The sequence below is a fragment of the Pelodiscus sinensis genome, chromosome 6, assembly GCF_049634645.1.
Source record: "Pelodiscus sinensis isolate JC-2024 chromosome 6, ASM4963464v1, whole genome shotgun sequence".
NCBI classification, from domain to species: Eukaryota; Metazoa; Chordata; order Testudines; family Trionychidae; genus Pelodiscus; species Pelodiscus sinensis.
The window spans coordinates 28,374,781-28,401,056 of NC_134716.1; the positions used below are offsets into that span (position 1 = coordinate 28,374,781).

Below are 26,276 nucleotides of genomic sequence, written 5' to 3' on the forward strand. Positions count from 1 at the left end.
CCCCACAGAATGTTGTCTTCATTCAGTGCTCAGAATTGATGGTATTCACAGACAGCGTTGCTTTTCAATATTTTGTTATATTCTCTCTCAATAAGTGGCCTCAGACTTTATTGCACATTCTTCAAACATTGCTGTGAATACACAATTACTGATATTTTAATGGAGTCTTAAAGACATTTATCACTATAGTATCTGAGGGTACGTCTAGACTACAGGGTTTTGTCGACGGAAGTTTTGTCGACAGATACTGTTGACAAAACTTCTGTCGACATAGAGCGTCTAGACACATTCAGTTCTGTCGACAAAGCAAGCTGCTTTGTCGACAAAACCCTGTAGTCTAGACGCAACCCTACAGGCAATAACACCTTCTGTCGACAGAACTCTGTCGACAGAAGGTGTTATGCCTCGTAAAATGAGGTTTACCAGCGTCGACAAAACTGCTGAGTTCTGTCGACGTTATGTCGACAGAACTCAATGGTAGTGTAGACGCAGGTATACTTTTGTCGACAAAAGTCCACTTTTGTCGACAAAACTCAGTAGTCTAGACACACCCTGAGTGTTTCACAAGCATTAACTAATTTACTTTAGCAGTACGTCTGGGAGTTGAGGGGATGATATAATTCACGTTTTACATGAGGAAGATGGAGATACCTAGAGATTAAAACCAAAAGTATTCACTTTGGTTGCCTAACTTGACACCCAAGTAGGGATGTAAGTGAGTAGTCGACTACTTGCTCACCCTCCCTCGCCTGCTGCCTCTGTATCAGGAGCTGCAAGGTGGGGAAGCGGGAAACAGTGCTGGAGGGAGCCATCTTAAAAGCTAGTTCCCCACAGCACCATCTCCATGGTACCATCTGCCCCCACTACCATGCTGCTGCCTGTATCAGAGGCAGCAGTATCGGGTGGGGGGTGCAGAGGAGGCTGCTGGGAAGTAGCTCACGTCTGCGGTGACCCAGGCTAGCTGTAGCAGAAGCTGCTCTGGCAGTAGCCTCTGTCTGCAGGGAGTCCCAGCATGAGCTGGGACTAGGCTCGGGTTTCTCAATCCCAGCTCACGCCAAGTCCGGGACCTACTCCCACTCTGCCTCTGTAGTTTAAATGTAGTAGGAGTTGGGTTGCTTGCGCACCCAGTTCTTACTACATTTAAACTGCAGAGCTGCAGTGGGGTAGCTCTTGAACCCGGCGTGAGCCGGGCCTGAGGAAGCCTTCCCTTATTGACAAATCTTGTACTGTAGTTGATAAAAATTGGCTCCAGCTGAATGCTGTGGCAGCCTGGCTCCGCTCAGCACTTGGCCCCGGCTCAACAGTGGCGCAGCTGCCATGGCACACGGAGCTAAGTGCCACGTGGAGCCTGGCTGCCAAGGCACTCAGCAGGGCCCTGGCGTGCCGCCTGCTCTGCGCAGTCCTCCCACCACGCAGGGAAGCACTCTGTGCCCAGCTGGCAGCTGGGAGGCAGTGGCAGGGCTAAGTGAGGGGGGCAACGCTAGTGCTGAGGAGCTCTGGGGGTGGGGAGCTCTAAGAGGCGGGGTGGGGGGCTGACACAGAGGGGCACTGTGACATCTAGGATGTGGAGCTGGCACTGGGGAGCTCTCGGGGTGTGACTAATAGGGAAGGGACTCGGGGGAGGGCTGGCACTGTGGGAAGGGCTAATATTGGGTACTGGGGGCCGGCACGGGAGACCTGGGAGGATTGGGTACAGTGGGGCTCTGGAAACAGGAGGCTGGTACTGAGGCATTTGGGGCAGAGGGATGGGAGTAGGGGACTCTGAGGGCAAGAGGCTGGCACTGGGGTGGTTGAGTTCTAGGGATTCTGGAGTCAGTGGCTGGCGCTGGTGGGTAGTGGAGAGGTGAGGGGCTCTAGAGATATAAGCTGGCTCTAGGGACCAGGGTGTTTTACACCATGAAACAGTAACATTTTATTTGCACAGTTGAATATTCATTATTTGCATAATCAGTATGCAAATACACAAATGAAATGTTACCGGTCCACCGAAAGTTATGTGAATGGGTTTGCCGGTCTCCGATATAAAAAGGTTGAGAACCACTGGTGTAGACGACTACACAATTAACTGATAAACCTAGGCTTAATCCTGTCCCACCCCTTGGGGAAGGTGGGAGCCAATGCCCATGGGGAGCCAGCTTTTAAACCATCTCCCCCATGAGCGCTGGATCAGCTGGCCCCCCTCTCCAACTCTGCGCTGAGGGGGGTAAGCAGGTGCTGATATGTGCAAGGAGCCAGGTTTCAAGCTGGCTCTATGTACGTGCTGACTCCCCAGACCTGCCTGCACCCTACCTCTTGCTGTCTTCTACAAAAGCAGCTGTGGGAGGGGCACAAGCAGGAGCTTAAAGCCAGCTTAAAACCCTCTATCAGAGGCATCAAGTGTTGCAGGCAGGGGAGGCTGCTGCGGAGCAGCCTCTGTCTGTGCGGACCTTGGGCGCCCCATGGACAGGGGCTGCTGCCACCCCACACTATCAGAGGCAGTAGTGCAGGGGAGCAGGCGGGAGCCGGTTTGCAGCCCCTTCCCTAGAGGACCAGCACCCGTGTGCCACCCCACACAGTTTCCTCTGATAGAGAGGCAGCATGGTGGGTAAGGATGTTACAGAGCGGTTATTTGGCCAATTGTGTAATCAATACAATTTGTATCAACTTCATGATTAATCGATAAAAGCCACTCTGCTGTGGGGGTAGCTACTGGAGCTGGCCCGAGCCGGGACTGAATAGTTAAATTTAAATTTAAAATGCAGAGCTGTGGCAGTGCGGAACCGGCACGAGCCGGGTCCAGAAGCCTCTGTTCACCATGGCTGCAGGGGAGCCCAGCTACCTGATGGGACCCCTGGCAACTGGGGCTGCTGCCATAGCAGCCTCCCTTATCTCCTCCCTGCTTCCTCTATCTCAGAGGCAGGGAGGAGGGGGAGGCAGCACTGCAGAGATGGTGCTTTTGGGCACCGGTTCCTCTCCCCTCCCGCTTGCTGTCTCTCATACAGAGGCGCCGTTGGGGAGGGAGGAAAGCGAGTAATCGAGTACTCCACTCGACCACCCAATAAGCATAAGCTTCTCACTTACATCCCTAGCATGGGGTAGTAGGGTCTTCCCTGGGAGTGGGACTAGAGTGCACGAGGTGCTGGCCCTACTCCTGCCCCATGGGGACTATTGAATAGTCTTGTATCTGCTAAAGTTTTATGCTGTTACATGACTATTCAGTTACACACTATCTAACATCCCTAATTTCAAGTTTGTTTAATAAAATTAGAAATGAGTTACTCCACTTTCTAAAAAGAACCCACTGAAGTGTGCACAAAACTTTATTTTTTTCTTCAGTAAAATGTTATGGAAGGTAATTCTTGCATGTGTGCATTAGCTATCTTTCAAACATCTGTATCTTGCCAAAAGATCCAATGCCATATTTCATTGACAAGGGTATTTTCAAAAAATATAATAATAGAATACTATAACTGGAAGGGATCTCAGGAGGTCATCATGGTAGGACCATGCCCTCATGGTAGGACCAAGTAACATCTAGATCATTCCTGACAGATGTCTGTCTAACCTGCTCTTAAATATCTCCAATGATGGAGATTTTACAACCTCCCTATGTAATTTATTCCAGTGCATAACCACCTTTATAGTTTTTACACCTAATGTCCAATCTTAACCTCCCTTCCTGCAATTTAAGCCTACTGTTTATTGTCCTATTACCAGAGGTTAAGGAGAATACTTTTTCTCACTCCTCTTTTAGGCACATGAATACTGTTACCTTGTTTCCTCTCAATATTCTCTTTTCCAAACTAAATAAACCCAATTCTTTCAGTATTCATAGGTCATGTTTTCTAGATCTTTAATCATTTTTGTTGCTCTTTTTTGGACCTTCTCCAATTTCTCTATATCTTTCTTAAAATATGGTGCCCAGAACTGGACACAATACTCCAATTGAGACCTAATCAGCATAGATTAAAGAGGAAGAATTACTTTTTATGTCTTGTTCACAATATTCCTGTTTATGTATCCCAGGATTATGATTTTTTTTTGTTTGGTTGGGTTTTTTGCTCATATTTAGCTGGTGTTGAAGAAGGGAAGTATCAGAAACAACAATAAAAATTGTATTGGAGAAGATAGGCCTATGGATGCTTTGGAGCCTAAAATAGTCAAATTACTGTACATAAAATTTGCTAGATTTGTGTTTTTTATATTAATTTGCTCTCATGCTAAAATTTCGTGTGTTAACTGCAAGCAGGCCTTGTCTTCACTCTGCAGAAGATTGACGATTCTGTGATCAATCTTTCAGAGTTCTATTTAGCAAGTCTAGTTAAGATTTACTAAATTTAATTCAGAGGGCGCCCCCCGGCAGCCGTTAATCCTGCCCTTACAAGGAATAATGGAAGCTGACAGGAGTATTTGCTTCTGTTGACCTTCTGCTGTGGGGATGGCACCAAGATCAGCTTTTAAGATAAGCTGACTCCAACTCCATGTTCTGTGTAGCTGGAGTTGTGAACCTTAAGCTGAGCTTCCGAGTCTAGTGTAGACCTTGCCTCTGAGTGTGTTAGACTGATTTTATGATTTGCCGTAAATATTAGTAATTATTTTCCGTCATTTTTAATTTTTGTTCTGTTGTTAAAAGATTTCATTATGTTTGTAATCATTGATGAACATTTTTTAGATGGACTTGAATGTTTTTTTGGTATAACTCATTTTGACATTTAAAATCAAGTCTAACCACACAGGATTTATTATCTCAGGTTGTTGTAGCCTTTGGGGAAAAGTTGCCAATAGCTTAGACCCTAAAATCGCTCTCTTTTGCCCCACCCCCCCACCAAGTTTCTAGAGTTCTTTAAATTAAAATTAAATTGTATGAATTAAAAATGTGTAGTTTTCTCGTTTCCAGCTTAAAAGCCTATTGTTGACATAAATGTTAGTAAACCAAAATTTTCCTGCTGTTGGGTCACGTTATATTTTCACACACAGGCTTGCTCAACTCTAACCTGGTTTACCTATTTTAGGATGTCAGTAATCCAGGCCAGTTAGTATCATAGTTAAATCTACCTAAATCCTCCATGTTGTAGACAGTGCAAGCTACCACCTTTTGGGAAGGTTGGTTATCTGTGCCAATATGGGAATCCCTTCTCTTGGTGTAGGCAGTGTCTGCCACTTCAGCAGTGCAGCTAGACAAGCCCATAGTTAAACAGTAAATTAACAGCCACATTCTGAAAGGAAATATTATTAATAAGTCATCTGTTGAAGACACTAAAAAGTAACAGGAATATATACATTACGATGGGTTATATTATATTACATTGCTTTAGTTTTGTTCAAATCAAGTTATTTTGTGAAAACAGTTGTGTTTATTGGATTGCCTTTAATGGATGTCTAATCTAAACACATGCAACTCATTTGAAATCAGTGGAGTTGTGTTTTCTTACACCAATATTGAATTTGGCCCACTGTCTTTTGCTGGGGTTCTGTTTTAAATGATAGTTACACTTAGGCTACGGCTACACTGCCATTTTTTTCCAGTAAAGGATATGCAACTAGCACTCGCATTTGCATATCTTCTTCCAATTCTTTTTGCAGAAGAGGTTTTCTGCTATTTGGCCCCCTGTAGATGGGGCCAAATGTTGGGAAAAAAAACCCTGTTCCTCAAGACCTTGTAAACCTCAATTTACGAGGAATAAGGGGTCTTGCAAAAGAGGGGTTTTTTCTGACATGTGGCCCATCTACACGGGGCCAAATAGCAGCAAAAGCTCTTCTGCAAAAAGAATCAGAAGATGATATGCAAATGTGAGCATGATTTGCATATCATCTTCTAAAAAAATGGCAGCGTAGCTGTAGCCTTATTTACCAATGATTTATATAAACTAATAAAAATAAGATGTAATTACTTTACTAGCACAATTGTTTGGAGTTGTTTGGAACATGCATGCACAAAAGTATTCAGAGACACAGTTAAAACTAGGGCAAGTTTCCTGTTCTGTGTCATTCTGCACTGTGAGATTCGTCTTTTAGAAAGTACCCAGACTCTGATGCAGGCATTGACAAGTGAGAGGGTAAATTATGTAAGAACATATGGGACGCATAGCTATTGGTATCAAAATTTCAGCTGCTCTTTGTATATATATGACTGAAATCTGTCTCATAAGGTTTTTCTCTAAAAGTTATGGGGATTTTTCCCTTGTTTGTTGTATATCAATTTCAGAAGTAAAGAAAATATCAAGTGGTAAATTTAAGCATTAGAATGTGTTTTTAAATGAGATTTTTTAACTTCAGTATGTGTTTTTTCAATGACGTATTACCAAATACTTTTATGTTTATTTTTTAGCTAATTTGCACTAATCTTGATGAACTCAGGGAATTAATCACAAAAATCGAGAATGAACTCAAAGATCTGGAGAACATTAGAAAGAAATCGGTATGTGAAATTCAAAAGCTTTCTTTTGTATGGGTATAAAATTGTTCCAGTTATTTTGAGGCCAATCAATTGTTAGAAAGTATGTCTTACAAATAGTTGTATAGAAACCTCTAGAGTTCACTAGATAGAAAGATTTTTTTTAATTCGTCATATCTTTTAGTATTCAGTTCACAATTATTGTTAAGAAACAGTGCAATTAATAATTAAATAGGAATCTTCAAGCACTTTTTGTGATTTTTGATTCAGTAAAGTTTGGCCAGGAGGTAGGTTTATTTTTAATTATTTTCTGAGCACATCTTCTTGGGGCCATATTCTGTTGCTAGACATAGGGTACGTCTAGACTACATGCCTCTGACGCCAGAGGCATGTAGATTAGGCTACCAGACATAGTAAAATGAAGCTTTCTTTTCTGTTTGTCAGTTCAGCGCGGCAGCCATGTAAATTTAAATGAAGCGGCGATTATTTAAATCGCCACTTCATTTTACTATGTCTGGTAGCCTAATCTACATGCCTCTGGCGACAGAGGCATGTAGTCTAGACGTACCCTTAATCGAGGAATGGAATCCTCATGTATTTGTGATCCTGCTTAGCTTTCTAGCCATACACATGGTTATACAGAGCGCTGTGATACAGCCATTTAAAGTGTATACTGATGTCTAACTCCTCCCCTTCCACAAATCTGTAGTCAGATTCAACTTAGCCTGACTTGTGTATTTATAGTCAGCTGTCGAAGACTTTATTCAGCAGGGCAGTGGATCATCATGAGTACATCTGGCTTTGGAGAGAGGATTGAGGAACAGTTTCATACAGTTGTACCTAGCAGACTTTGAGCTGCCATAAACCTAGAATCCAGAATCAGACCCATTGGACCAAAGAATCCAGCAGAAGTTGGGTGTGGTAGCAAAGAGGAACAAACTCCCATTGAGATGAATATTTTTAATAGCATAAGTTGTGAAATCTATCTATTTTCTTGATTCTCTGGCTCACATCCCTTATTCTGTTGATCTTCATTCTCTTTTCTTCCTTTTTCATAAAAGTTTTATCAATGGCAATGGTGATCAATACAGTTCATAACAGAAATGCCTGTTACTAATGATTACCACAGAAATGCCTAACAATTTTAAATGTCTTTGTATCTCTATTTTAGAAGGAAAATTAGGCTATTCAGCCTGTATTGTTTCAGGTGTTTGAAGGCATGTGTTCAGGTCACCATAGGTTATTGATACAGCAATTGTTTTATTGTCATAAAAAAGTGGATTTGGTAGGTTTAGAGAAATAGAAGAAGTATTAAATATTAACCTGGACTATGGAAATAGAGACTTCAATTTAAAAATTCAGAATGATACTTAAAACAACACTCAAAGCTGCAGTTATGGACCCTATTTGAAATTATTTTGCAGCTGCAGGACAGCACCCTGGTTTGAAGACCAATAATTCAAGAGGGGTTTACTGGAATGGTTGTGATTAATAATGTAGAAGTAGTATCTATTTACAGCAGTACAAATTAATATGTGTTGTGCTGCCTCTGATTATTTAATACCAGTAAGACTTTTAGAATGGTACTTAAATGTCTAAACATTAAATAATTGTTCTTAAATAAGGTTGCTAGGTGTCTGGTTTTGAACTGCACAGTTCAGTATTTGAGCTTTCTGTTCAGGAAACAAATTGAGAAAATATAAATGTCCGGTATTTTCTAAATAAGATGTAATGCAAATTGTGATGTAATGTCAAGTGTGTCCAGTATTTTTGTTAAAACCATCTGGCAACCCTATTCTTAAAATTGAAATGTAACAATACCTTTATATATTCTGTGCTTGGTTCTGCTCACTCTGTCTCTAAAAGTATATAGCTGGGGTTCCCAAACTTTTTGACACGGGGACCAGTAAATCCATTCACAAACTTTTGGAGGACTGGTAGCATTCATTTGCATATTTGCATATTCATTAATCAAATGATGAATATTCAAATACGTTGTTTCTGGTCCTCCCAAAGCCCCCAGTGCCAGCTTTAGCAAAGCTTTTGATATGGTCACCCACAATATTCTTGCCAGCAAGTTAAGGAATATAAATATGGATACATGGAATGTAAGAGACACAGAAAGCTGGTTAGACCAGGGTTTCCCAAACGTTTTACTTTAGTTGGCACCCTTTTTTTTCCATACTGTTTTTTGCAGCCCAAAAATATAAACACATAAAAAACAAACTGAGAAAATACCAGACATATAACATGTCTGGTATTTTCTCATTAGGTAAGTTTTATTATTACTAAATGTATCAGTTTGTAGTTTCGAACTGCCTGGCTGGTAGATGTGCTCAGACTGCATGAGTGTGTCTACCAGCCAGACAGTTTGCAACTACTCGAGGGGGTGGGAGGGGGGTGGGGGACACAATAGAATCCCTGGGCCAGACTCACTCGTGCTTTGCAGTGGAGGGGAGGGGGGGCAGCGCCCTGAGATCCACATATGGCCGGGTCAGTCCCACTCCCCGCTGGCCAGTTCGCTCCCCCTGCTGCGCCTCTGGCCAGCCCCACTTCCCCCAATCTCCTCCCGCACAGCCAGTTCTCCCCTGCTTCTCCCAATCTCCCTTGGCCAGTCCTGCTGCCCGCTTCCAGCCCTTCTTCCAGCGGCAGCTTCTCCCCCTCCCCCTCATCTTCCCTGACCAGCTCCTTACCCCTGACCTTGCGCTCCCCGGCAGCCCTGCTTCCACCAGCCCCCCAATCTCTCACAGACAGTCCCGATGCCCCAGGCAAGCCCTGCTTCCAGCGGCCACTTCTCCCCTACTCCTCCTCCCAATCTCCCCCGGCCAGCCCCTTGCCCAGCTCTGCTTCCGCCGGCTGCCCCTCCCCCAATCTCCCTGGGCCACCCCGATTCCCCCATCCAGTGCTGCTTCTGATGGCCAGCTCTCCCCTTCTCCTCTCCCCTGCCCCCCGACTTCCCTTAGCTACTCATCTGCCGGGAGCTGGAAGATCCAGCTGCAGACTCCGCCCAGGCCGGCAAGGGCTTGGGAAACCCGGTGTCACACAGGCACTCCGGGAGCCCAGAACACCCTGGCAACCCTGCTGAGGCCCGGTACTTTTTTCCTGCAGCCCGATACTGGGCCGCAGCCCATAGTTTCGGAAACGCTGGTATATAGGCTAAATTCTGGGGAGTACAGATACAAACAATGCGAAGAACCAGGAAAAGTCTTACATGTAAAGGCTCTCTGGAGGAGGTTCCATAACATTTCGTATGTTTGTATAGGCCTAACATAATGAGGTACTTATCTGGTTAGTCTTTGGGTGCTACAGCAATGTAAATATTACAGAAAATAATTAACATAAAAAGACTGGAACTGCATTTAGTTTAAAGAGGAAGTTACTAAACGAGGATTTGATAGTAGCTGAAATAATGCAAAATAATGAATGCTATTGAAAAGGTAAATCATATACTGCTATTTACCCTTTTTCATTATACAGGAACAGAGACATTCAATGAAATCATAAGGCAACAAACTAAAACTGAGAAGGAAGTAATTTTTACAACACATGATTAACCTATGGATATTGCCAGGAGAAGTAATTGAAACTAAAAGTTTAGGAGGCTTCAAATAAATTTATCTCGATAGCCACAGTTAAATTAGATAAGAGATTTTAAAAAAAATATTTATATAAATGTATAATTCTTAAGGGCATGGGCCAGTCTCTAACTAGCAGAAGTTAAGGGATTATCTACATGGAAACTTAGTGAGTAGCAAGCTTGGATGACAATCTTCATCACACTAGCCTGCCATGAACTAACTGACTTTGTGGACCCTATTACTATATACTGAAAGTTCTGTAGTTTGTAGGTCAGAGTGTACTGTTGACTTGTAATATGCAGTGGCAGGATATGCAGGACAAGTTAGTACAACAGTTTTCAAACTTTTTTTGTCATGACCCAGTTGAAGAAAATTGTTGATGCCCATGACCCAGCATAATTTGACGAGCGTGTGGGCTCTGGGGTGGGGCTGAGGATGAGAGTTGCAGTTTTGAGGGGCGGGTCAAGGCTGGGGCAGAAGGGGCTTACAGTGAGAAGCTCCCAGTCAGCAATGCAGCGGAGGACCTAAGGCAGGGTTCCTGCCTGTCCTGGCACTGCAGACCATGCTGCGCACCAGAAGCAGAGTCCAGTAGGTTCTAGCCAATGGTAGTGCAGAGCTAGTGCTCAGGGCAGGAGCCGTGTGTGGACCCTGTGCGCTCTTCTGTCCCTTGCCCTCACCTAAGGAGCTGGGCCTGCTACTAGCTGCTTCTGGAGTGCAGCGCAGTCTACAGTGCCAGGACCGACAGGAAGCCTGCATTAGCACCCCCATTCTTCGCTGTGAAGCAACGAGACCCAGTGCCTGACATTCCATGACCCAAGACTGGGTCACAACCCATTGTTTGAAAACTACTGAGTTAGTGCATTGCAGGCCATTGTGCACTAAGTCTTCCTTTGGATAAGCCCTAAGAATAACTCTGCCTTTTTGGGCTACAGTTATTTAAGTGTTTGCTATGAGGTGTTTTACTACTGTCTTTGAAATATCGAGTTTTCTCAGAGACAGCACTCTGCACTGGTTGAACCACAGTCGGACGTGCAATTCCCATGTTACACTGCATGTTATCACATCTTGGTAGTGAAGACCAGACTTTTTGAATTTGTTGCTGTCATGAGTGACCAGCACCCAGTGACTAAGGGGTTAACTCCAGTACCAAGCAAAGGTTTTGGCCAGGGGGCTGGGAGAGTCAAGCAAGAAAGCAGGTAGCGAATCTATATTGAATTCACATTCCAAGCCTCTATCTTGATTGGCTCTCTAGGCCAGACATCTTTACTAGGGATACCTGAATTAACCCCTTAGTCACTGGGTGCTGGTCAGCACTCCTCTTGTTCATGAAGGTTGCCAAAAAAATTTAGCAGCTTTTTATATCTGATGATCTTGGGTTGTGTTGTATTCTTCTGAAAGCCCATTTTGTTTTTGGCTCTCTTTGTGTAGTTGTCCAAAGAATGACACTGAAACTCTTTGTGCAGGATCATTGGAAGAAGTTGAAATATCAGAGGGCTTTTTTTGGAGTTATGACCCCTTTGAAGCAACTGGAATTTGTCTCTCCTTCATGACATTCCCCTTGCTGATACCCACTGTAGGAGTTGTATTACCTGCCACAATGAAAAATTGCTGGGGAGAGGATATATGTCCCTCAAACCCATTTTTAAAAAAATGAGTGTGTAAAATCTACCCACAAATCATCCCTCAGTTTCTCTCTACTAGTCTATTCTGTCATGTAATAGAACTCTCTCCCTGTGTGGTTGTACTGTTAAATTAGTCATATCTTACTCTATTAAAACTTGGTCACTGCTATAGTGGGATTTTGTCTACTAACTTCTTTGTAGTTGCAATTAGTGCTGTTTGTGGGAACACAGCTGGTGAAATTTTGATCTTTCAGTAAAGATGCAAAGGTGATAGACTTATTATTTGAGGGAAAGAAAAGGGTGTTATCAGAAGAGCCAGTTCGACTAGCTGCTTTTCCTCCTTAGGTGGATGTCAGTTTTACCAAGAATATAGGCTAATGATCTGGAAGATTGATCTACTGGAGGCATAAATCTTTTGAGTTGGTCTCAGGGATAAAAAGCTCATATGAAGATTTGTCCGAGAACTTTATTCTTTAGGCACTTTACTCTTATGCTGCTTCCATTTAGGGACCTTCTGTCCTCATTTTTCCCAGATTTGTAAATGTTCCTTAAGACCAATAAGTCCTTTGAGTTTATCTGATGATGGTAGAAGCATGCCCTCTAGTCCCGAGCCAGCTTCTTCACTTCTTAAGAGATTTTTTTCATGAGAGACTGCTATCAGAAGTTATCTTCTTAGAAACTGCAGAATTGATGCCAGAGCCTAATAAGGGCAGGGATTTTTATTCCTACATTTAGTCATTTCAAGCTTCTTTCTCCAGATTTTATTTGTACATACATACATATATGTTCCTTCTCCTTGCTGCTTGGGCACTAGAACAGGAGTGTTGAGAACACAGGAGAGACAAGCTCCTACTCTCAGTTCCTCTACCCAGCACCACAGGGAGCCCTTAAAGCCAGGAAGAGCAATTACCAGGGAAGTCCTGCTCAGCCCATGCCTCTCTAGAAATGAACATGCTTGAATGTTACTGTCTCAAGTTAGATTATAATGGTTCTCACCAGAGGTGGGTTAGAGGTCTTTTAGGGATACATCAACTCATCTAGATATTTGCCTGGTTTTACAACAGGCTATATAAAAACCCTAGCAAAGTCAGTACAAACTAACATTTTAAGACTTATTTATACGTCTATATGCTATATTCTGAAATGTAAGTACAATTTTTATATTCCTATTGATTTATTTTATAATGATATGATAAAAATGAGAAAGTAAGCACTTTTACAGTAATAGTTGATTATTTTGGTGTCTGACTTTATAAGCAAGTAGTTTTAAAATAAGATTAAACTTTGGGGGCTGTACCAGAAAATTAGGCTCCTGAAAGGGATACAAGAGTCTGGAAAAGTTGAGAATCATTTAAAGTTTATAACATTGAGAGAGCTCAATTTGAGATTAGGAAAATGGTCAGCTATTTTTAATTTTTTTTTCAAATGTTCTTTAAAAAATAAGATGCTGTAAATTAACTACTGAAATAATTTGTTTCCTTAAGGAAAAGTAGAACACTTGACTGAATGGCCTACCAATGTCTGTTTGATTAGGCATGTTGTAATAAAAACTAAACCACAAAATGAAGGTGTTATCCGCTGTTAGGAATCTATCTCTAACTTGCTTTCATTTTGAGATTCATTTTGTATTCTGAAAACAGAAACAAGATTTGTTTATGTTCAATTATTATACTTTTTAAGACTCATTTCTGAAAGACAAGTTCTGATATAATCAGTTGGATTTTGCATGACTCTGAAAGTGTATCAGCGTGGATCTTTCATGGTAAAACATAATTGGCTGCTGTTTAATAATTTAGCATAGGAAAAGTTTAATATAGTGCGTTCTTCCCTGAGGAGACCGCTGTTGAGGTTTGGGATGAGAATCTACAGATGTGTATTTTAGTTTTGCACCTTTGCCCGCTAAGAAAGCACATGTGTAAGAGAAACAAATTATTACTCATTTTGTATCAGAAATTAAGACTTATATTCTTTTGAAGGAAATACTGTTAATATTAATAGACAACCTCCGAAAGCCTTATTTGTGGGAACAGATTGTTTTCTTTGCTCTCCCTGCACATCTTTAAATCCTAAGCAGATATTTTTAAAGAAACATATTGTGCTGAAGGTTGATGATTTCCCTGCCAATTCCAAGCCATAGAAGAAATTCTTAACTATATAATTGATGCAAAAATGGGCAATGAGTTTTTTAGAAGTTCTTTCTTCTCAAAATGAAAGATAGTACAGATTTTTGTTTTTTTCCAGTCCTGTTCCTCAGATGATAACTAAAGCCACATATTATATATATAATTTTATTGGAAATTATATTACAGAAGTTAAAATGCATGTCATTGATCTACAGCCACTTTTGTTGTTAAAAAAATGAAAGCACCTATGTGTTACATGTTAAATGCCCCCATAAGGTCAAATCCTGCATTTTTAGTCACTCAAAGCACCTTTTGAAGCCAGGGACACTGGGTAAGAAGTGTTGTAGCATTTGGCCCATAACTAAGGTAAAAAGTGCATTTAAAGCATTTTGAACTTAAAAGTTACCAATTTTTTTCTTAGGTGTCTGATGTCCAAAGCAGCTGCAGTTGATCAGCTCCCTCTCCGTGTAACATCACTAGAACGTGCTAGACTGGTGATGTCACACATTCCACCGAACCCCGCTGCAGAATGGAGCAGGCCTATAAGGGTAAGGTAAGTTTTCTCCTTCCACCACCACCCTTTTTGAACAATATTGCATGGTTTTGTAAGATTGCTTATATTCTTTATTTTATGTCCCATAGGATATAAAAAAAGAATTGTAAAAAAAAATCTTATAAAACTGCATAATATTGTGGTTGTGTGTGTGTGTTTATTTAAAAAATAAAAGTTTAGTCCTTACCCCCTGTATACATATCCTGGCTCCAGTCTGCTTTGGGGTTCCATGATGAGTATGCCATTATCAGACTAGTGTATGCTGGGGCATCACGGAGAGTGGAGTCAGCATTCCATGGCTGCTCTGGATGTCGGAAACCTATTTTTTTAAAAAAAGGTAAGTTTTAAGTTCAGAATTTGTTGATTGTCTCTCTAACCTTAGTAATATGGGATCATTCAGCGCATAATTCTAAATGTTATTTTCCTTTGTTAAATTTAGTTCTAAGCCACTACTAAAGAGCACATTTTATGCTTTTCTTTATACAAATTGTTGATCATTTGTTCAAAAGTCCAAATATCATAACTTATTGCTATCAGAACAAAAATATAATTTTTGCCACTAACTTTAATCAGGAGTCCCATTGGGGAAAAAGTGATGATACAGGTACTCTCTCTCAGCTCTGCCACCAGTTTAAAGCTCTATATGCAATCCTAGAGTTGCTGGATATTTCTGTTAAAATGATCAGTAGAGAAATAATTAAGCATGTTCATTGTAAAGTGTTATAATTTTGCTCTGCAGTAAACTCAAAGAAACAAATTGTAAGAGTTCACATATCTCTTCAAAACAAATGTTAGACCTCTTCTCAAAAAGCATGTGAAGGGAAAGGATCCGTACTCCTCCGGTACAGTAGTTGTTGTGGAGCATCTCCACTTCTGCTAGTACAGTGGTTTTCAAACTTTTTTTCTCGTGACCCAGTTGAAGAAAATTGTTGATGCTCGTGACCCAACATAATTCTTTTGATTAGAGTGCGGGCTCAGGGGTGTGTGTCCAGAAATGAGAGGTCTGTGGTGGAGGTGGAGGCTCCAGGTTTAGGAGGGCTGGGGCAGGAGGTTGATGCTCATGGTTTGGCACTGGCTTACTGCTAGTGGCTCTTGGTCAGCAATGCAGTGGAGGTGCGAAGGCAGGCTTCCTGCTTCTCCTAGCACCGCAAACCATGCTGTGCTCTGGAAGCAGCCAGCAGAAGGTCTGGAGGCAGGCAAGCAGCTCTGCATGCAAGCATAGATGCCGCCCACGCCAACTCCCATTGGCTGGGAATTGGCTATTGGCAGTATGAAGCCAGTGCTCAGGGTAGGGGCAGTACATGGAACCCTGTGGCCTCCCCGCCTGGGAGCCAGACCTGATCCACAGTGCCAGAACAATAAGGAAACCTGCAGTAGCACCTCTACTAGTCACTGGGTTACCTTACAGTAAGGGTGGAGTTGCGACCAGTAGTTTGAAAACCACTGCATTAGTACAACCCATAGGATTTGGTAATGCTGAAACCCATATACATACCTCCCTCACTGAGGAAATGAGTTGAGTGTGGAATCATAAGGTAAGAGATTTATTAGTCATTCTTTGAAACTGCATCTGTAGAGTTCCCAGAACAGCCACACCCTCTTACATTGTGCAGTACAGTCATAACTGTTCCACTTTGTTTGGCCCGACCATCTATACCAAAGTGATACAATCAAAAAAAAGCGAACACACATAAAATTGACAAATCAGATTTAAGAACAGAGAAGCGGTGAGGGGGGGAGGTTAGTGTCTGTGAGGTAATGACATTAGGGGTGATAATTGGGGAAGCTATCTTTGTAATGGGTGAGATAATTAGCATCTTTGTTAAGACCCATACGTAAAGTGTCAAATTTAAGCATGAATGACAGTTCTGAGGCTTCTCTTAAATCTGATTCGTCAGTTTTATATGTATTCACTTTTTTTTTATTGTATCACTTTGGTATATATGATCGTGCCAATTTTCTTCCACAAATTGATCTGAGGAAGTGGGTCTGGTCCACGAAAGCTCATCACTTAATAAACCATCTTGTTAGTCTTTAAAGTGCTGCATAGTCCTGTCTTTTGTTTCAGCTACACCAGACTAACATGGCGGCATCTCTGTCACTGTCCTGAAAGCCACATTGAACTACATTGATATAAAAGTTCAAAGCCATTTGTTTTACTGGGTCAGGTTTTTTTTTCTTATTCACTGTGTGCTTTGAATATATGTGAGAAAAGCGTACTCTACACATTATATTCCACTCATCTTTACAGATTACTACCGGGGGGTTATTTCCAACTGCTATACTCCAGGATCCAGAGAAAAGGGGACAGTTGGGATTTAAGAAGATAATTAGATTTAAAATAAGGTGATATTTTGTATCCTAGTCTCACAGAAATTACTTGGAAAACAAACAATTAGAAGTTGTCCAGAAATTTTAATCTAGATTATACACATTTTTTTAAGAAATTAAATTTAGAGTTTCTCATCTTTTTAAATTAGAGGAATGTGATCTTTACACATTTGATGTTGTCTCCTCAGGTGATCTTAATCTAGTAAAAACTTCTAGTCCATTTCTACACTAAAACCTATGCTTGTGCCAATTTGGTCAGAACATTATACAGTTCTTTATTTAAAAGTTTATTCAGTGGTCCAATCCAACTAATATAAATTCTGCTTTCCCTACCCAAACTAGAATATCGGTCATCTACAAGCTACATTTCACACATTAATCTGTCATCTTTTTCTTACTTTTGTGTCTTAATCTGTTCAAGACATATAGTATCTCAGGATATGTCTACACTGCCCCTCTAGTTCAAACTAGGGTGGCTAATGTAGGCATTCGAAGTTGCAAATGAAGCCCGGGATTTAAATATCCCGGGCTTCGTTTGCATCTTGCTGGGCGCCGCCATTTTTAAATCCCCGTTAGTGCGGACTCCGTGCCCGCGGCTACATGGTCATGGAGTAGGTAGTTCGAATTAGGCTTTCTAATTAGGAGTCCGCACTAAGGGGGATTTAAAAATGGTGGCGCCCGGCAAGATGCAAATGAAGCCCGGGATATTTAAATCCCGGGCTTCATTTGCAACTTTGAATGCCTACATTAGCTACCCTAGTTCGAACTAGGGTGGCAGTGTAGACATACCCTCAGTGTTCTGAATCAGTCTCATTCTGTTTACTGTATAGACTTGATTATAAGCCTAATTTTTTTGGTAAAAAAAAAAAGACACGGTAAAGGGGGTGGAGGACTGGTTTATAAATGTCATTGCATTATACCATTTTCATTTTTTAACTTGAGGAGGGCCGGCAAACTTCAGTTCTGAGCCCAGCAGAGCAAACCATTGGCTCGCCGGGACCTTTTATGTACCTGGAGTGTCTTCAGGCATTGAGCCCCTCAGCTCCCAGTGGTTGCTGTTTGCCGTTCTGGGTCAATGAGAGTGGTGGGAAGTGGCAGCCAGCACGTCCCTCTTCCCGCATCTCCCATTGGATGGGAACGGCAAACAGCAGCCATTGGGAGCTGAGAGGCTCTGTGTCTGCAGATGCTTCAGGTAAACAAAATGTCCTGATGTGCCAGTGGCTTACTCTAACTGGCTGGAACAAGAGATTTGCAGACTGCAAATATAGAGTTGTCTTATGGACAGGTCATTGTGATTTTTACAATTTTCTTTTAATTTGGGGGATTGGCTTATGAACGAATGGGCTTATGATCAAGTATATTTGGTACTTATTTTAATGTTTAGTTTTTCATGTAACCCATTTTATGTATTCCAGTAGTACTAAATCATAAACCCATTTTATGTATTCCAGTAATACTAAATCATATACAAATGCATCTGCTGAAACTAATATTGTTTTACTGTTGTAAATAGTTCTATTGATTACTCATATGAGTAATCAGTGTCAGGATTCCAATTAGGCTATATTGCACATATATAACTTTTTATTATAGTACCTGACAGTTTTTCTTCAATATGTAATATATGAAGTGTGACCCACTTACACCTGGGAGAATTAAAATACGTTTATTAAATCTTAAGCATAACTTGGCATTAAAGTATAGCTTTTCAAATACGTGGGTTTTTGTCATTTTAATCAAGAATAAGCAATGACTCATCATTCATTCAGCTCTATATGATTGCACATTATAATAAAAACAGTCTAGCAACCTAAGTGATCATGCTGTGCGCTGGGGAAGTCTTCAGGGGATAGGTGGAAAGGAATCCTTCCGATAAGCCACGTAGAAGTTGATACTGAAGACTTTTGAAGAGCTGTAACTTCCGGCTCTAATCCACCTCTTCTTGTAGCCACTTGACCCAAAATTCCACGCATTCTGGGGTAAAGGTAGTCTTTGTAGAGTAGAGCTCTGCAATAAGCTACAGGTGCAGATCAAACTTGGAGGTGAGTTCCCAACCACTCTCCTTGTTTTTGCAGCAGAACCATTCAGTCTTTTAGTAAGTCCAGTTCTTTCGTCTAATACACTGAATTTAGTGAAGTGGCAAAAGTATAAGGTCAGAGTTTGAATAATTAAGCTCTTGTGGCAAATATTTATAAAGCATATTTGTGCTGCTCGTAAAGTGCATGTAAATTTATAGGATTATATTAGCAAATTTTTAATAATCACAATTAATGCCTACTTAAATAACTGGTAAGGAAAACAGAATACTGTACATGCATGTTACTCTGTTTGATATACATTCTACATGGAGGATTGTACAATCTAGTATTCATTTTGGAAAAGAAAACTGTTTGGAAAAGAAAACCATCTTTGAGTTAAGGTTTTTATGTTTTTTTCCAGTCACAAAAAGAAAGTGCTCCTCCTCCTATTCTCTGGTAAATCAGATATAGCTCAGGTACAGAACTTTCCCAAGAAATTCATTTTTGGATAAAATATAATTGTAAGAAACTATAGCCTCAAAAGTAATTTTTCCAGGAATCTTATAATCTGAAAAATTATAGAATACTTTTTCTTTCTATAATTGTCCATATAAATGTGAACATTCATAAAATGAACATTTTTAATTAAAGGCATAAACATTTGCTGTAATACAATTTTAGACCTTAATCTTGTAATCATGTACACATGCAGCTTTACATATGTGACAAGTCCCCTTGAATTCAATGGGAGTACCTTACATATTGAAAGTTATTCATGGAAGTAAAGTTAAGCACATGTCCAAATATTTGCAGAATTGGACCTTAGTCACAGTTTTCTGCAACCTGAAAAGGTAAACATTTTTCTAGGAGTGCATCTACCAGCACGACTTAGCTTGAAATAAGCTGTGCAAATTGATCTGCATCAGTTGTGTAGCTTATTTCGAAATATGGAGCATCTATGCAGTACTTATTTCAAAATAGAGCACTCTCCCTCCGACTTCCATTATCCCTCATGCGATGAGGATTACAGGAGTCAGAATAAGAAGTCCTTCATACTTTGACATTATTTCGAAATAACTGCCTGCTGTGTAGATGTGGACTAAGTAATTTTGAAATAACTCTAGTTTATTTAGAAAAATGTTGCTGTGTAGACATACTCTTAAGAGACCTTTATGAGGATTTTGTTTCTGGGTTTTCAATAAAAATACTGTAAAGATTAGAGTTTGACTTACTAAAGCTGAGAAGGACAGTACTGATGAAGTCAAATATAATATGTATTTAGTTTTGTATTTTCTTTTTTATATGTTTCATGGAAGTACACTGACATTGGTGTCAGACTAATATATTTATTATGTGCAGACATAATACAATAATCAGTAAATGGTGATTTTATGTTTTCAGGGAAGGTGGTACCATCGGAAACAAGCAGTAAAGGAATTGCACGGCACACTGATACGATTGCTAAATGAATTATTACCATGGGAACCAAAGCTAATGAAGGCTTTTCAGAGAAACAGGTAAATTTAGGTACTCTTTGGAACAATTTGAGAGAGATCAACAAAACAGAAGTTACATATTTTCAAGTAATAAAGTAATTGATGCTAAAATCCTGGTGACAGTAATCTTTTGAGGCTATGTATAAGGTAAAACAGTATTTTAGTTTAAAGATATAGATGTTTAAGTGTTACAGAGGATTGCTAAGGATTCCATAGATAAAATTGAACAGAGTTTTCTCAAAATGCCCTAAAATCTCCATGCATACCCAGATTGTTTGGAGAATTATCATGCCAAGTCAATGCCCAGAGTAGAGTTACTGGTACAAATTTAGTTTCATTTCATCCCATGAATCTTGTGCTAAGGAATCTTAACTATATGTTATCTAAGGTTTTGGGCAGTAAGTACAAGTGCAAGTATAAGAAGTTAAGTATTTCCTTGATAAAATTATTTAAAATAGGTTGCAGAAGTCAGTCGTCATGTGTGACATTCTGTTCAAGGTCTCGATTGAAGAAGGACTATGATGATTTCATAAAACAGCCAGACCATGATAAATTTACCAGAGAACTATGGAGTAATGAAGAAAGTGAAGTTGATAATGGAAAAGAACCTTTTAGTGCAGTAACCAGTAAATCTTCAGAATCTGCAGAGCATCTGGAGATCCTGCAAAAAGATCACTCAGAGTTTGGTAAGCACTTAGCTGGGATTTAGTGACCATGTGGACGTGTTACAAGGCCTACCAGATTTCTTGCATTTGGTGTTGTAGTTGCGTATACATGTTATTTTTACTATACTGAATTATATTTGTTTAGATTATGTGCTGCATTTCCTGGGAAGAATAGCTCAGAGAAAGGGTGGACAAAGATGGCTTAATCTTTATGCTACCTTTATGCCCTCTGGATTTTGGCCTGTAGAAGGTACTGAAATGGCACCTGTCATAAATTGGAGCTTAGAACTTACAGCATCTGCTGCAGGACATGATAGTTTGACACCACAAATTCCTGTTACCCCTTTCTACTCCTGACCCAACACCAGCATTTTTCCTGTAGTCTTTTCATAGTTGGTGTGAAAGGCAGTGGAGCCATATCTGTCTATTGATTTTGTATAAAAACTTCTGGATTTCTTTTTTAATTCATGAATTTGCTTTAAATTAAAGCATTGTAACATCAAATCCCGGAAACTATACTGTCACTTAAAATGCAAATTTTGTAATTTGATGCATTTATAAATCCTCAGAATTTTGGGGTTTTAATGATCTTTTTAAAATCAAATTCTCAGTAGGATTTGAAATGTAAATTGTTTGGAGCCTAAGTTATTTTTTAATGAGATGATTAGTACTGTCATTACATCAGAAACTATTCTTGACATGACAACAAGCTTATGACCTACTGCATTACTTTTAGTTTAGAAGTTTAAAATGATCATATAGCTGTGTCCAGTTGCAAACATATAACTTGTGATTATATTTACAGCTACTTGTTTTAATTCTTTTTGCAGATGAAATGAAACTGTTAGAAATGGATTTTTCTGCAGGAAGGAGCAGGCTACTAAAGAAAGACTTGACTTCTAAAGAAATACAGAAGATACTGCCCAAATCTATTAAACGTCAGTCTAAGCAAAATAGTTACTTAGATGATAGCACAAAAGAACTTTCACCAAGGAAGAAAGTTAAATTAAGCACAAATGACGCTATAGTTCAGAGTACAGAAATTGAAGTGCAGACTAACAGTTGTTTGAATGAACTGAAACAAAGCGAGCTACCACCTCCAGAATCATTTGCCCTGACTGATTCTGCAACATCAATATCAAACTTTCTGAAAGGGACCAACCCCATCCAAGCTTTGCTTGCTAAAAACATTGGGAACAAAGTGACCTTAACGAATCAGATGACACCACCTGTGTGTATGGACATAATTACTTCTGAAAAGGCAGTTATGTCACCTGTGGAGTCATCCCCACTACGGCCAGCAATGCCCTACCAAACCAATTCAAAGAGTCCTTTACAAATGGTATACAAAATGCCAAGTGGCCACTGTGTACCAATAGATGTCCATAACAGCTCAGTGAAGATTCAGATGCAACCAGTGATTGACCCTAAAACAGGAGAAAAAGTCATGCAACAAGTTCTTATGTTACCCAAAAATTTTCTCGGACAACACAAAGAAGGAAAAGGTGTAACAAAGCTGCACTGTCCATCTTTCCCACAGACAACAGATGTTAATGATTCTTTATCATCTGTTCTTGCAAACCCAACAGTAAATGCTACCACTCAAATGTCTTGTACAGTTTTTAACAAGAATATTACACATTTGTCACAAGTGACTAGTCCAGTGAGCAAACCACAGCCTTTGTCCTCTGTAACATCAACAAGTAACTTACTAACATCAGCTGTTAAAATGAGCCAAAGTGAGACTGGCCAAATGGCAACTGCAGTTTCATCTGCCATATTTTCTGTACCTTTGCCTTCATCTACTGTTTCCACATTAGATCAGCATTTGGCGTCAACAACACTAAGTGAATTTACAAATACTTCATGTTCCATCCACAGTCTAGCACCTCAGCAGACTAGTAGCTCCTGTGAATCTAAACAGGAGCTGAAAACTGTGTGTATAAGAGAATCACAATCCATTCTTGTCACAACACGAGGGGGGAACACTGGAATTGTTAAAGTACAGACAAACCCAGGCCAGATTTCACCTAATGCTTTATCTCCAAATTCAGTTTTCACTTATGCACCTCCGCTTCAGGCATTTTTGGTTCCAAAATCCCCAACATTGTCAACTTCTACTTTTCCATCTGCAGCAACAGTGACATCTAGTCTCCCACTGTTTGGTGCCTCCTCAACATCATCTTCTGTTGCCATTCCTGCAGGCTTAAACCAGTTAATAGGGAAAAATCTCAAATTTCCAGTAGGGCAGCTTCCCACTAGTGGCAGTTTGGATCGGGTGATAGCGAAAACTCAACAGGTGTCCTCTCCTACTTTCTTGTCCTCCATTTCATCAACTAGCACTTTGGTGTCAGCAACTCCAAATAGTACTGTTAATGTAATTAACATTTCTTCAGGAAGTACTGAACAGAGTAATGCAGATATTACCCATATTCCTTCTATTCAGCAACAAGTTGATATCACAACCAAAAAACATCCTGTTATGCAACCTGAGATTGCTTCAGCAACAAATGGAGATATGCCCCATTTAAAAAATCCTGTTAAAAAATTTATGTTGGTCACAAATCCACCTATTCTTTCTCCTTGTGGAGCTACAGGAGTAAATATAATACCAACTCCAACATCCACTGGGTTTAGTGCCCAGAAATTAGTTTTCATTAATACCCCAATTCCCAGTAGCCCATCAAACACCAGTCTAATTACAGAATCATTAAAGAAGACACTGCCTTCCTCTATTGGTAAAACATATGTTAATGCTCCAGAACAACCTCAGTTGCTTCTAATTCCATCTACAATGGGCACACCAATGAAAGTAAGCTCATCAACTACTGTGTCTCAAGTAAAAGATGTTAAAATTGGTCTAAACATAGGTCAGGCCATTATAAATACCACAGGAAATGCACCACATGTTCCACCAATTAACATATTGCAGTCTGCAGCTCCCAAAGGAACAGATGCCATAAGCAACAAGGGTTTTATTTTGCCTTCATCAACAAGTGGTAGTTTGGTTCCAGGATGTTCTAGTTTTGTGAGTCAAAATATTACATCTGTTAATGAATCTATAGGTGTGGCAACAAAAGCAACACATGATTTTACAGTAACGACAGCGAATGCATGTTTAGATTCTGTTTCAGTGACTGCAAGTGGGACTTCTGCTGGGACACGACCCACTGTTTTGGTTAGTGGAAATGACACTTCAAGAATAAGGCCACTTTTAACTAATCCACTGTGTGCATCAAATATTGGAAATACTATGGCCATATCAACTGTTAAAACAGGACATCTTGCTTCATCTGTTCTTATTTCAACTACACAACCAAGACTATCTTCTCAAAGTATATCATCTGGTTTCCAGTTTCCAGTTACAGTTACCTTGCCTGGACCTATTGCAGCCTCCACTAAAGTCATACAAACAGTTCCTTGCTTAACAGCAGTTCCAGCTGCTGCACAGTGTCTCCCCCTCCCAAAAGGACATCCCCCCACACTAGTACAATTTCAGTCACCAGGACTTTCAGCTACAGTGCCAAGTAATGCAAACGTTCATAAACCTCAAAATGTATTGCCAGCTGCTTCACCAAATGCAGGTAAAAAAATTAGTTTTTCCAGCTTTGCTTCTCTCCCATGCCAGCAGAAGCCTACTAATTTATCAAAACTAGCTCAGGCTTATTCTTGTGCTCCAGGTGCCTCTGGCCCTCAGTCTACTACTGCTTCTACTACTGTAACTAGCCAGGCAGTAGCTCAGTTGAATGAAACTTGTTTTCAACAGAAAATAGTTATTAATACCTGCACACCTTTGGCACCTGGAACTCATATCATGATTAGTGGCACTCGATTTATTGTTCCACCACAAGGCCTTGGCGCAGGCAGTCATGTTCTTTTAATCTCTGCTAATCCAAAACATGGGCCTCCGTTAGTTATTAACAATGGCCAAGGTGCTCAAGGAGTACCATTTGTTAATCATATTCCCCAAAGCATTACGCTAGCACCAAGTAATTCATTAAGTTGGCAAACATCAAAACATCCTTTGAAAAGCTCTACAAAAATTGTGAACTCTCTTGGGACAGCAAACACTCTGCCTATTGTACATGCAACACCACAGATAATAAACACTGCTGCTAAATCATGTGCTCCACCCTCTACAACTACCCAGTTTGTGTCTTCAGTGATAAAACCTCCAGTTAATGTTTTAGCTAAAACTTCTTTGTTTTCTGCCATAAATGCTGGTAACTCTCAGTTACCAAGTAGCGCTTCAGTATTACACTTAGATACATCTATCAAGAAACTGTTGGTCAGCCCAGAAGGAGCCATTTTGAATGCTATAAATACTCCAGCATCTAAGGCAGTTTCTTCTCTATCTTCACCCCTGTCACCCATTGCAGTGTCCAAAAGCATAAATCCAACCAGTGTCTTCCCTGCTTTTCAGTCTTCTGGCCTAAGTAAATCTGACAAAGCTGCATCCTGAATTAGGAGTGAATGAGCCAATTTTAAATGTTTGGGGCATTCTTTGTACTTTGAAAATCATTACAAACTGTTGAACATTTCTTACACTGTTTGAAACTTTAGTTGATTTCTTTAAATTACTTTGTATTAGATTGCAGCTGTTCTCAGTTTACTTGTGCGAGATGTGGGGAGGATCTGTTTGATTTCCCTCTACTACGCATTCAAAGGTTTATTTAATAAAATGGTCAAAAATAACCTGTAAATATACATAGCAAAGTATAAAATTTTATTTTAGTTTAAAGGAATCTAGACTTTTGCACATTTTACATTGACATGTTTCATTTTACAATTTGAAATGTTAGGCAGCATGTTTGTAAAAGTATGTGTCTTTATTTTTGTCAGATATTATTTTTGTTTGATTTCTGTAAAAACATATATTTATGCATTGTAAAAATCCGGTCCATGGTGTAAAATTGTACATATTCCTGGTCCCTAACAATCTGTACTAAACTATATGTACAAAGAAGTATGCTGTCTTATTTATGTTTTGTTTACACAATGTATAGTTTTTTAAGTATTTTAGTAATTTTGGACCAGTGTACTGTTAAGCAACAATGCAGAAGACTCTGCATGTAATAAATCAAGTTGCTCTGTACTGCTTTGTTTTGACAGTATTTTAAGATACTGCATCGTGGGAGATGAATATATATATGCACCTTTTTTATAGTGTTCATGCATTAATACAGAAAAACCCTGCAATGTGGAACTTTACCAAACAGAAAATTATTTAAGACCCCAAGCTTTTTAAGCATTCCATATACGATTTCAGTAATGAGGAACAGGCGTCCTGTTTACAGGTTTCTTATTTCTAGGAAATTCTGATTTTTAGGTGATTTTTTACCTTTTGCTTTCTTCCTTTTGATGTTGTGGAAGAAATCATTGTAATTCTTTTCAAAATGTTTGTCAAATCTTTCCTTTCATGTGCTTGTTATGAACTATTTCCCTCAGTTTTCCTGTAGGCTTCAGCATGTTTAGTTATTGGGACATGCAAATATATGACCATCTAATATCCACATT

At 40.0% G+C, this 26,276-nt stretch overlaps 1 protein-coding gene across 4 annotated transcripts in view; it reads left to right on the top strand.

The window, feature by feature from the left end:
• Window positions 1-25,854, top strand: part of BRD10 (bromodomain containing 10) — a 71,509-nt gene extending 45,655 nt beyond the window's left edge. For 2 of the 4 annotated variants that reach the window (XM_075931609.1, XM_006115147.4), the window contains 4 exons: window positions 6,308-6,397; window positions 20,000-20,115; window positions 20,593-20,780; window positions 21,590-25,854. In XM_075931609.1, the coding sequence (XP_075787724.1) occupies window positions 6,308-6,397; window positions 20,000-20,115; window positions 20,593-20,780; window positions 21,590-25,221 (4,026 nt within the window). In that variant the 3' untranslated portion in view covers window positions 25,222-25,854. Of the gene's footprint in view, window positions 1-6,307; window positions 6,398-14,117; window positions 14,250-19,999; window positions 20,116-20,592; window positions 20,781-21,589 lie in introns of those variants that run through there. The other 2 variants (XR_012904641.1, XR_012904642.1) reach the window with 2 other exon arrangements.
• Window positions 25,855-26,276: the final 422 nt, after the last annotated feature.